Source organism: Coregonus clupeaformis, chromosome 30 (assembly GCF_020615455.1).
Source record: "Coregonus clupeaformis isolate EN_2021a chromosome 30, ASM2061545v1, whole genome shotgun sequence".
Lineage (NCBI taxonomy): Eukaryota > Metazoa > Chordata > Actinopteri > Salmoniformes > Salmonidae > Coregonus > Coregonus clupeaformis.
The window spans coordinates 27,563,250-27,576,167 of record NC_059221.1 but is presented as its reverse complement, the minus strand read 5'-3'; the positions used below and the strand labels follow the sequence as shown (position 1 = coordinate 27,576,167).

Here is a 12,918-nt window from a genome sequence, read left to right as displayed (position 1 = left end):
TTGTAAAACCATGATGTACAGTTGGGGAACTTGGGAGTCTCTTTGCTGCAGGCAGTCCCCCTTTGAGGACATTAATTTCACCCTTTTCAGTACCTCCAAATGTGATGAGAGTCCACACTGGCCTGACCGCCGAACATTCCCATAAGGAATTCCTCACCAATAACTCCCAATCGGCATCCCTCTGAGGATTCTTCAGTGTGCTTTTGAATGTGACAGGAGCAACAGGAAACCCTAATGTTCAGGCATGAGTCTTATAATTCTTCAAACTATAGAGCCCTATAGCCTCGGGAAGGATAAGTACAAAAGTGCAACTTTAACTGCCCTTCCCTTCTGCCGATCCCAGTTTTAGACATACTTCTCCATAGTCACTTATCTTCAGACTGCTTCACAGAAATGCAAAATATGGGCACAGATTATCAGATAAATGTCTGACTTCCTTTTGGAAGACTAACAATGCAAGGCCATTGTTGCGGAAATCAACTTCTCTTCACTCTCTCTCCTATGCAAGGACACACAGCTGTACTGTGGATTTTTCACTGCGGTTGCCATGTGTATGAAGTAGTGGTAGTTCTTCCAAAACTCATGAGAGCCATTTGTCCACATAAACTAGGATTGTCAACTAATAGTGCAGTTATATGACTCAAAACATAAAATAGGCATGGTAAGCTTTAGGCTACAGAAGTACAAAAAAACCCACTGGGCAAAAAACAATGTTGTTTCCACGTCATTTCAACAACAAAATAATCTATGTATTGACGTTGAATCAAGTTGGAAAACTGATTGGATTTGCAAAAAGTCATCAACGTAAGGGTCTTTTCACTCAATTCTTTTTAACCTAAATCCAATGACAGGGTGAAATTTGTTGATTTCATGTTTAATTCACGTTAGTTGATAACTCAGTTCAACGTCTAATTTTGATTTCCATTTGGCTAACGTCTGTGCCCAGTGGGTATTTGCCTATGCTGACATCTTGTGACTTCAAGGTGAACTGCAACATATTTCACAACAAGTAGTAACCTGAAAACAATGTTCTGCATTGGTACAAGGCATACCAAGACAACGGACATAATCAAGCAAACACAAATCAAGTGACGGATCATTTAATGATCTGTAGATTTTAAACAACCATTTATTTTACAGTTTAAAATGTCCTCATAGAGAAACAACAAAATACACTCAAAATTATGAAATAAGATTGATCAAAAGACAGTTTACAATAAATCATTTTGTTTTTGGGGTATTTTCTTGTCATTTGTATACAAAAATTATAAGTGCCTTCAACATCACCATGAGAGTATTCAGCCTGCAGTTATAGAAATATTTACACCACAAAAACTGAGAATCATGGTTTACTTTCTGCATCGGTTCACAACAAGCTTTGTCTCTTTCGGACTGCTTTGTTTTGTCACACAAAACAAAATATGAGGACCCTGAACGGAGACAGTAATAAGGGAAAGTACACAAGAGCACATATTAAGAACATGAGTATTTACAGAATTGGTTGAGGGAGACACTAGTTCAGGGAAAGGAAAGAGAGCGAGAGTTTACACATCCATTCCCAGCATTGTTTAAAGTTCAAGTCACATTCGTTGCCTTACGGATTGGATTTACCCTTTACTTATTCAAGTTAAGCATGCTACAGCTGTCATTGAGTAATTTACTTTTTGACTTTGGGAACACATATTGGTATCCAGGAGTATTTTCAGAGGAACAGTAGGGGGCAGAGGAGGACACAAGGAGAGAGACAGAAGGACTATGCTCACCGGTTTGCTAAACAGTAACCACAATTCAACATCAAATATAACTTTGGAGGACACAGGGAGAGAGACAGAAGGACTATGTTCACCAACATCAAATAGAACGGTTTATGGCACTCCATGGAAATGAGGACAGGATTTCACAATGGAGTAGTAGTATGTATGCTGTAACAGGCTGGTCTGATGAAGAAAAAATATAAAAAACAAAGTCCAAAAGGAGGCTGTTACAGTAAATATGAGTGACAAATACAAAGTCAAGTATGAAAATAGGTTCTGATTATTTAGATACATTTTGTGTGTGTGTGGGGTGGGGGGAGTCTTTGAAAAAGAGATTCTGGCACAGAATCAATTCTAATAACAAAAGTTTGTAAATGTCACTCCTAGGAGTTTTGTAGGGGTCCTTGCCAGTTGCCAGCCCTCACCACCCCCAAAAGATTGATAGTGATGAGCTGTCATATAATCCACTTGGCCTCCTTACATCTTAATCTTTAAATATTTATAATATTTACAGTTTTGCAATTGTCTACAACACCTTGACTTGAAAAGGAGACAAACAAAAATAAACAAATTATATATATATTAGCCTGTTGAGGCATTAAGTGCAAACTGTACAACTCAAATAGTACCCTCCGAGGATAGAGTTGACTCTGGAAATGAAGTAGAAGGAAATCAAGTTGGCGGATGGTAGAAGAGTAAAAGCAGTACAGAAGATTGATGAAGCAGACATACTTTTTTTCAATTTTTCTCTTGCACAAGCAAAGCTGGTCACTGGAGCATGTCTATTATAATAAGTATCATTTTATTCCCAAATCTGTACAAAGTTCATGTTTTTTTTATTTCCTTTTTTATTTTGTTTTCTCAACATAGTGCAATGACTGATCGGATCTGTTTACTAAGAAAATTCCAAGAAAATAAAATAATAATCACAATCATTATTTCAATGACAGTAAAAACATCCCTTAGCCGTCTTTTTCTTTTCGTTCCTTCGTCCCCTCGAATGCTTTCAATCCGGTTTACCTCCAAAGATGGCAAAAGTGAAATGGATGATCATAGAATTGATCATGAAAACTCCCAATCCACCCTTCCGTACGCTCTCCGTAAAGGCAGAGAGTTGTGGAATCAGAGGTGGAAGGATGACTTAAGGACTTGGTGAAGAGAAGAGAAGTAAGAGTGAGTGCATGTTTTAAACACAAAAAAGGTCAAACCCATCCAAACTGAGGCATTTCCAGTTTTCTAACCTGGATGAAAGTCCAAAAAGGCTGGTGTTGGCTTGATTCTGTTGGGTTCTAGAGAATGGAGTTTTTTTATTGGAGGTATTACACGGAGGCAATGACAATCATGATGTGAGGGGAGATGCTGGAGATACTGTTGAGAAGGTCGGGGGCGAGCCGCGACAGGTGGCTCTCAGAGAACTCACACGGCGGGAAAATCTGCACCACGTATGCTGGCTGGGGAAGGAAGAGACAAGACAAGTGTCAGTTGTGTTTCCACCCTCATTGTTTGAAATCAGATAAGTACCATACTCCCATCTCCACCTAATGTTTACTTGAATACAGAAGGGCCATTACAAGTCCATTTGAAATGGATGCTGATATGGCTTAACAGTCAGAATGCACCACATACCTGATTGGAGCCGGGGTTGGGGACATTGATGATCCCAGCTGCCTGTTTTTGCTGTAGGTAGGTGATGAAGCCTCCTTTCAGGAGAAGGGTCTGACTGAGAACGTCCTCCTGATCCCGTCCACATGGCAGAGCTAGCAGGAGGCAGTAGTCACTCTCCACCTGTAAACAACAACAATCAAATTGGTTGTGCTTTCATCTGAAATTTTCCTGAAATATTAAGCATGTTTACATTCACAGTTGTAATGAGAACTAGTTGCCTGCAAAGAAAACATTACCAAAGAGTGTCCTAGTTTGAAAACATTTTGCAAGAATCGTGATAAAATGCATTATTTAAATGGTGGACAACTAGCAACTCACCATCATCCTGCGAGCCACGCCCTCGAGCTGGGACGCTTCCAACCTCATCCTCTGTGCGATGCGGAGCGGGGCCCCTCCCTCCAGGGGCGGCAGTGAACGGTGGGCCAGAACGTTGTTACCAGAGACAAAGTGGAGCTGCACGGCAGCCGAGTCATTCTTCAGTGCCAGCAGGCCTTGCCATACTATGGGGTATTTCTGCACAAACAAAAGTGGAGAAAAGACAGATCAGTGAAATAGATGACATTTTAAGTATAAGCAATATTATCTAAACTGATTTCTAATTCTAATCTATCCTTACAAATGATGACTGAAAGTCTTCAGTATTGTTTTAATTCCCATGATCAGCCTCCTTACCGTTAAAAGCTGCACCATATCGACGGGCCGGTATCCTGAGTGCCCCAGTTTACCCTCAGGGTGCAACTGTGAGGAACTTGAGAGGGGTGCTACTGGAGGGCTCGGCATGAAGACTGGTGGGCCGTTCTGCAGAGCTAGCTCTTGCTTGTGGGAGAGAGCCATGGGAGACGTATAAGAGGGTGAAATGGTGTCCCTCTGCATCCGGGGCATGTGAGATAAGTCGATGGAGGCTGTGTGACAGAGGTGGGAGTTGTCCGATTTGGTTTCACTTCCTCTACCAAGTGATAGTGACTGAGATAGCTTGCCCCTGTGGCCGAGATCACAATCCTGAGGAACCCCCCCCCCAAAAAAAGAGATGTAGCACATAAGCAAAAGTGTAGAAACATAGGTACCGTATAAGACTTCAGTGCTGCCTGCATAGAAGTCATGTAGGAGAGAAACACTGTAAAATAACAGTCAAAGTAAATCCTAACTGAAAACACTGGAAAAACACTAAACAGCTGATAAACTAATTAACTAAATGTAAACATGAATGCATAGTTCTCTGACCTGGGAAGGTGTGATGCCGCAGGGAGCCAGGTTCAATCCCATTGAAGAGTGACTGGAAAACTGGGAGTGGAAGCCCTGCATATCCCGGTACACTGGGAAGGAGCCGGCGCCACCTGGATGAATCAGCTGAACCCCTTGAGGATGATGATGAGGAGACACCATAACAGGAATGGATGGATGGACCCCAATGGTCCTGCTGCTCTCAGTATGAGGTGGGTGAGGCTTTGCCTCCAATGTTTTGGGAATCTCCTTTCGCATCTGCGCCATGCCTTTTGGACTCTTGGAGGCAGCAGAGAGGTTGGTGATTGAGGTTGCTCCTGCCTCAGGAGTTCGTGACTGACGTCCCTCTGCGATGGTGTGCTCTCCTAGTTGATGGTGCATCAGGATGCGCATGTCTCGTATGTCGCGCATGTCTCTGATGTCTCGTGAGGCCATGCTGTACTGGTCCAGACGTAGGCCTGCGTGATGCAGCCCTCTGTGCTGCTCTGCCTGCATCATCATCACATCTGACTGGAGCTGGGATGCAGAGGGTCTGCACAGCCCCTGCTGGTAGTGCCTCATGTTCTCTTCGGCGCAGCTGTCAGAGGTTCCCCGAGTGGGGCCCACGTGTGACTGCAGCACCATGTCTCTGATCACGGCTAGCGTGTTGGAGCGCTGAGGAGGTCCAGTGTGGGGAGACGGCAGGGAATCCACCCGTCTTCCATAATTCATTCCAGAGAGCTGTGGGGTGTTCATCCTGACATCGCTGTGCGAGAGGTGACCTATAGACACTGACTGGGTGACGCTGTGTGACACCGGGGTCATTATAACAGACTGCTCTGGATGGGGGTGGTGCATACTGGAGACATATGGAGACATCTCAGGCATGCCAGGATGCAAAACCCTAGAGCTGGCATGGGGGGACATTGAGTTGCTGGGAGAGCAAACTTTGGCAAAGGGTGAAGGTGAGTGGCCCGTTGTTCGAGGGGAATGGGGCTCTTGCTTGAGGTGTGGGACTGACCGATCAGATGGGGTACCAGTCAAAGATGGGTGATGTGAATTCATGATTGGGCTGAGGTTGGATGTCTGGTGTGCCTTTGCCATATCCGCCATCATTGGTTTGGATTCTGCTCCAGGCCCTTTCTTTGCGTGCTGCTGCATCACAGCCTGATTGTACATCAGTACTTGAGGACTAGTGACCGGTTTTTGAAACATCTTTACTGCGCTACCCTGGTGTCCAGTGTGATATGATGACTCTGACTTTTCAGAAGCAGGACTCTCCTGCTTAATGGTGGAGATGACAGGCTGAGAATTGTATGACTGGCCAGTTAAGAGTACCCCAGGGTGTCCGTACCCTGTAGGTGTCAGGGGTCCCTTGGGGGTGTAAGGCTGGGATGGGGCAAATGGTTCTTGCTTAATCTGAGATTTAGACACAGACTGCTGGAACTCTATGTCGACTGCGCTGGCTGGTGGGATCTGGCTAATTTTGGCATTGATCCGTTGAGGTCCCTCTGTTTTTTGCCCTGAGTAACTCAGTACTACCACACCTTCTGATGTATTTACCCTGAGGCCAGGACTGGAGCCTGTGTTGTAGGGTGAGCTCTCAACTACAGACTGTCCTCTGTGGTTTACATCCTCTGCCACATCCACTCCATGGTAACAGTTGTTCTCGTTCATACTTGATCTGGATTTCTGTTTGGGCAGAGATAGGCCAGCATTACGGTTACTTAGGGAGATTCGAGGTGCTTCTTCAGTGTCAAAGGGCATTGGAATCCGGCTGATGACAGAGGTAGTAGGGGAAGAAATGACTGAATGCACCATCTTCTCTCCAAAGTTCTGCTGGGTCTCAGTAAGCGGGGATGGTTTTTGAAGAGTGAAAGGCAAGGGTCTGTCTTCAGGATGCGTGTGCCTAGCAGCCATCGTGTCAGATGAGTTTTCATTCTCTGACATGCGAGGGTCTGCCAGCATTGTGGTTAGCACTGTAGTAGGAATGGCATTGCTGTTTGATGCTGACACATATTTGGGATCCATGAGGATCTTTCTGAGAGTGCTGGCGCTAGGGTCAATATCCGATGCCTTAGTATCAGGAGGCATAAGTGGATTTACTGACTGGCTCCCAAGTGCAGTTACTGCTGGTGCAGAGGGAGTGACTACAGTAACTTGAGTTGCAAGAGTAGCATGGATTATACTTTCTTCAGATCTGTGAAGCCAGTCTGGTGAAACAGGCATCTTGCCTGGGCGGGGTGGAGGGACATTCAATTGGGTTGGAGAAGGTGTGAGGGCAGGGGATGGAGAGAGACCAGGGGCTACTGCTGATAGTTGCAACTTTTTGAAATGTGGAAATCTCTTGGTGCCAGAGTGAAAAGCAGATTCTTCAGGTACAGGTTGTTCCACAGCAGGTTGTTCTGCCTCCTTGGGAGTTTCCTCAGTCATGGTGCATGTGATATCACATTTGCAGGTAGCAGCTGCAGTGACAACAGCGGCTGTTGCTGCAGCTGTAGCAGTAGCTGCCTTAGAGTTGATGATTTCAATTTTTTCAGGAATGGACTCTGGTAGCTTGAAAGGGGAGGTCTCAGCTTCTGATACCTCTTCAGCAGTCTCTCCCTTCCGGTTGACAGCCTTTCGTCCCCTGGACCTCTTTGGAGTCTTAGGTCTGACTGCTTTCCCTTTTTTTGTGTGTGTTTCTGGTGGAAGGGACTCATCTTCGGCAGAGGCCCCAGAGACTATTGATTCAGAGGCTTTAGCATCTGTCGTCAGGAGCTTGGCACTGGGAATCAGAACTCCCATCTCTGGGTCAATAATGTTGCTGATAGTCATGTGTGTTTCTGGTTCCAATACATCATTGGCAGAGGGTGAGACCAGTGGCTCTGGGGTAGGAACAAGTGCAGTATAAGTAGAAGGAGCTGTGAACCCATCTGTATCAGCAGATATGTCTTCAGCAGTAATGGAATCAATAGCAGCAGCAAGTTCGGTTTCACTGGCAGGAATAGCTGACTTCTCCCCCTCTATTTCATTCTCTGGTTCTACAGTGACAGTGGGCAGCAGGGTAGGTGGCTCTGCAGGTGGTTCCTTATAGGGTTGAAGAGGTTGCACAACTGTAAGTTTGGCAATATTCTCCACTGCCCGTTCCAGTTCCATCTGACGTGCTAAAATAGCGGCTGCTGGGTCTTCCGGTTGTTCAGGGTCTAATAGAACTTCTTCCTTTTCCTCTGGGCTGAACTCTGCTGCTTCTTTCAGATAACACGGAGTACTTGTTTCTTCTTTATCTGGTACTCTTGGTTTGGCCTTTTTAGCAGTGGTCTCAAAAGATTCAGCCTCATCCTCCTCAGTGCAAAGCAAGCCTTTCACATCATCTACGCTTACACGAATCTCAAGGTTTCTCAAGCCATGCGATTTATTCTCTGTCACCAATTTGGCATTTTGTGTCAACCTTGGTGCTTTTACTTTCCCACTCTTTTCAGATTGTTGTCTTTTCTCCACATGGGTAGATTCTGTCCTCTCAATGTCCCCTTCAGAATTATTTTTCTCAATTTGATCAGTTAGCGCTTGGTCTTTTTCGTCTTTCTGTGTTGGCAAGCATTGCTTTGCTGCCTCTAATAATTTCCCTGCCTCTTCTGCCACATCTTTTATTTTGGGCTCAAGCTCTTCAGTAGTTGTCCTATCAACTGACTTCTCTCCTGATGATGTAGCACTCTCGGATTGTTTATCTACTCTACTTGCTTTCCTGCCAATTGAGGCCCCAGTAAGTGAAGACACTTGAGCTGTCTGCACTTTCTGCATACGGGGTGAACGCCACCCCTCAGACATTCTGGAACCCTGTCCAGTGTTCGCAGGCTCTTTCATGTCAATGTCTTCCTCTGATGTTTTCTGCGAGTCCCCTTTCACTGGTGACACATCTTCCCCTCGCCTGCGTGACTTGGGTGGGCGACCTCGCCTTGTGTTGGTAGATGTGTTCAATGCCTCCTGCTGCAGCTGCTGCACTAGCTCCTTGTCAACACCACACTTACGTGTGGAGCGGGAGGACTCCACCACCTCTTTACATGGTGGCTGGGCCTCCCCTTCAGATGGTGTGGCATAAACCGACCGCACATTTCGGCGTCTGGTCCTTCCGTGGATTAGGCTTGATTCATTCTCAGAGTCAGGGACATTAACTGGTGACTTGGCTGTGGTTTTAGGTTCTGATGATGCCTTTAATACTTCTCCTCGTGGAGATGAAGACCTTTTCAGCTTCTCTCTGTCAATTCGCTCACTCTTTCGAGTTACTGGTTTCTCAGAGACAATGATTTCGGGGGGCTCCAAGATTTGTGTTACTGACACATTTGGCTTAGCTCTTTTACTCTTGGGTTGTTTGCGAATTGGCTTTGCTGGTTTGATTCCAGCCTCTGAGACTGGCATGTGAACCTCTTGGGAAGCGTCAGATTTCTGAGGTTTGTCAAAGTCCTTAGAATCTGGTTTCTCTGGTTGGGTCTCTATCTTTACCATTTCCATATTATCTTCAATCTTGGGGGAAGTAGAGCAGGTGAATTCAGCAGCCTTTGCCTCAAAACTACTTAATGAGGCCCCAGGAGTGGGAGGCTTATTATCAAGGAAAGATGCACGATCCACTGTAAGATCGCCTTCGGTTGTAACTTTGGGTTCACATAATACCTCTTTAGGTTCAACTTTAACCTCAGCATCTGAAAGGGAAGGTGATAAGGTTATGATTAAAATCGAGGCAGGGGGTTGGATCTCTACTAGTGGAGGAGATTGGGGTGGGGACACTTCAAGATGATGTTCTACTTTTTCCTCTTCAAGCAGTGAAACAGTCTGTTCAGAGGATGAATTAGTTAAAACAGCCTCTTTCTCCTGCTGTGGAGACATATCTCTGGGTGAAGGAAGAAACTGTGAAATTGGCAGGATGAGAGAAGGGCTGACTGATTTAATATCAGCCTTCTGCATGAACTCTGAAACCTTGGGAGACTCTTCTTGTTCACTCACATCAACTACATCAAAACTTTCAATTACTTGTGGAAAGTGGTCCCTTGAGGTCTCCTTCTGTTGTTGAAGCTCTAGAAAGCGGCTATGAAAAAGCACTATGGGTTCTTGAAGGTCCCCTCTCCATGGCCCAGGTTGTCCTTCGACAGCATCCTGTTTGGCAGGATGTCGGTCAACTCCCAACTCAGGATCTTCGCGCTCAAGATGTTGCAGACGCCGTGAATCTTGCTCAAAGATTGAACTATGAAGAAAACGAGATGCAAACAGCTCCTGCTGTTCCTGATCCTCTGCTTTGGGGTCCTCCTTTTTGTCATCCAGTTTACCTTCAGAGTCGGTACGAATCTTCTTCTTCTTCATGTACCAAGACGGGATAGGTCGTGGTAAAGACTCTACCTTTTCTTTGTCTGAGCTACTGCGAAGACTGGCAAAGTGAGAGTCTCTGTCAAGAAAGGACCAATTATCCTCCCTTGCGGAGGACAATGACTTGGCTCGCTCAAGAAGTGCTTTTGTGTCTGGAGTGATAGTCTTGTCTAATGCAAAAGAATAGAACTTGTTCTTCTCCAGGGAGCATGAGAGCTTGAGGCCTGTCAACCTTTCTTCACGTTCCCTGAGGATAGAGGTCAGTGAGGTGTTGGGCTTAGGGGAGTGGTTTTTGTTCTCACCATCATCATCGGAATCTGACGGTACTTCTCCAGGCTCTAGTTGACGCACAAGACGTTTGCAAATGTTTTCACGTTTCACAATGCTACTGGGAAAGGTCATGTCCATTCTGAGGCAGTCAGATTTGATTCTGCTCTCCCACCGTTGGAGTAACTGCTCGTCACACCCAAGCAATTTTGTTTTAAGCTTAGGAAATTCTGTGTTAGGGGAACGGAAACGATTAGGTGTCATGTCCAAGCTGTATTTAAATGAATCTAGATGCGAGTAGACATTGTCCTCTTCTTTTGGAGAGTCTTTAGTCTCTTTATTGGTAACTGATTGTGATAACTGGGAAGCACACTCTTCTTCATTTGAGGGAAAGGGTCCAGAGCCAGAAAAAGATGTGACACTCAGGTCAAGGTCTTCATTTAATTCCCAGGAAGACCTGTAGTTGCGTTCTCTCTTACCGCTTAGCAAGTCAAAGTCAAAACTCTCGGATTTCTTACGTTTGTTAGATGGAGAATCATCTGTAACATCTTGAGGTGGTTTTCCTACCTCATGCACCAGACTGCACCTTTCAAAGTCCTCTGTGTCGCTGCCTTGTGGGCTTTCTGATTTATCTGATTTGTCAGGCTCTTCTAGCTTCAGCCGAAGCTGTCGGCTCTGTTCCATTTGTTTTCTGCAGCTCTGAGAGTGGTCAAGGTCAGATGCAAGCCGTTCCTCAGTTTCCCCTCTATTTTTGTATAGTCCTACACCCTGCTCGCCATTGTCTTGTTGCGGCAGTTGCTTGAATGCCTCCTGGTCAAGACTCCCATCAGAGATTTTTGTGAGACTTGATCCCCAAAACTGAATTTTCAGACAGGGTGGGTCTAATGGATCTGTTGCATCTGCTGTTGGTTCTCCAAGTCGTGACTGAAGTTCCAAACTGAGTCCAAGGCCCATTCCCATGGAGACAATTTCAGACTCTTGTTCATCTTTAGGACTGCAAACAGTAACAAGTCTCTCAGATTTAGCCTTGCAATAATCCTTCTTATGCACCACTTTTCGCAATAGGCTCTTTTCACCCTCATTCTCCTTTCCCATAGCACTGTCAGGTGTCTTCCTAAGTCCCAGACTACCGCCCTCTTCCTCTTCTGGACTGCCCCTCTTCAGTTGATCGGTCTTCCCCATGGAGTCTTCAAAACGCCTCTTTCGTGCAGCTAGACGGTCAACATCCACAGAGTTAGAACCATCAAACCCAGGGTCAGCTTTCATATGTTTTTTGGCTTTAATTTTACCATCCTTGTCTACAACTTCAACCAGCCTCGCCAGGGTTTTGTCTTTGGGCACCTTCCCATGCTTGATTAGATCTCCTTTTTGGGGATCTATGCGGAAGGGAGGACTCTTCTGATCCCTTGAAGGTGATGCAAGCCGAATACTGCCATTCCCACCTCTAAGTCTTTGTTTTTCTAGGACAGCATGACCAAGCAATTTGCCTTCCTTCTCCTTCACACGTGTTAGCTGCACCACACAAGGTGGTAGGTCTAGCCGTCCTTTGCCCGAGCCTTCTTTTTCCTTAAGAGGAAACTTGCTGACTTTGCTTCGAAGGCCTGCATCTGGACTAACTTCTCTTTCCAGTTTAGGCTCAGTCTCAGGCGATGGAATGCTGGGAGACAGCAATTTAAGCTTTCTTAGCCTCGGTTTCTCACCTTTCTCCTTTTCACTCTTCTCCTTGCGCCCAGACCACTTTTCCTTTTCACCCCCAATACCATGTTCAGCTTCAAAAAGTCTCTCCTTCTCTGGCTTATCACTCTTATTATACCGATCGGATCGTGCCTTGTCAGGCTTGTCAAATCTTGGAGGTGAGAGTGAACTGCAGCTGGCACTTCGCTCTGAGGATCTACAGCAAATGCGCCGATCAGAGTCACTTGGTAGACGCTCAGAGAGGGAGTGGGATGCTGTAGGACTGGCAGGGCGATGAGGGTGAGAAGGGCTCTGGCTGTGTTCCATTGTCCTCCGCCCATGGTCACGTTCGCGGTCCGTTTCAAAGCGCTCCCTCTCACGCTCCCTCTGCAAGTAACTGTATTTGCGGATGTCCTGCTCATAGGGGTCTCTGTAATCTCTGTATTCACGAGGGTCATCAAAGTAACGTGGGTCATAGAAATCCCCCTGGTATGAGTCCCATTCTGTGTAGAACTCGCGGCCTCTGTCAGGTAACTTGCGACGGGGATCTTCTGTGAAGGTTCCTCCAGGTGTTCGCACAGCATTGTCAAATAATGGCCGCTCAGCTGTAAACTCATATTGCGGCCTGCGCTCATCCCTGATAAACACAAAAATAAACCAAAATTATATTATTCAATGTCATTGGAATTTTTCAAATGGGGATATGTGACAAAATATGTCATTTACAAAATAGCCTCCAACACTCTACTCAGCAAATTGGATGTAGTCTATCACAGTGCCATCCGTTGTCACCAAAGCCCCATATACTACCCACCACTGTGACCTGTACGCTCTTGTTGGCTGGTCCTCACTACATATTCGTCGCCAAACCCACTGGCTCCAGGCCATCTATAAATCACTGCTAGGCAAATCCCCACCTTATCTTAGCTCATTGGTCACCATAGCAACACCCACCCGTAGTATGCGCTCCAGCAGGTATATCTCACTGGTCATCCCCAAAGCCAACACCTCCTTTGGCCGCCAT

The 12,918-nt window shown here is 45.8% G+C and overlaps 1 protein-coding gene across 3 annotated transcripts in view; it reads right to left on the bottom strand.

Annotated features, from left to right (window-relative positions):
• Window positions 1-1,084: 1,084 nt before the first annotated feature.
• The window catches only part of spen (spen family transcriptional repressor), a 43,777-nt gene continuing 31,943 nt past the window's right edge, over window positions 1,085-12,918 (bottom strand). For all 3 annotated transcript variants that reach the window (XM_041856196.2, XM_041856198.2, XM_041856197.2), the window contains exons 11-15: window positions 4,641-12,531; window positions 4,092-4,418; window positions 3,738-3,932; window positions 3,381-3,539; window positions 1,085-3,205 (exon numbers count right to left, since the gene is read on the bottom strand). In XM_041856196.2, coding sequence (XP_041712130.2) covers window positions 3,074-3,205; window positions 3,381-3,539; window positions 3,738-3,932; window positions 4,092-4,418; window positions 4,641-12,531 — 8,704 coding nt within the window. In that variant the 3' untranslated portion in view covers window positions 1,085-3,073. The remainder of the gene's footprint in view (window positions 3,206-3,380; window positions 3,540-3,737; window positions 3,933-4,091; window positions 4,419-4,640; window positions 12,532-12,918) is intronic.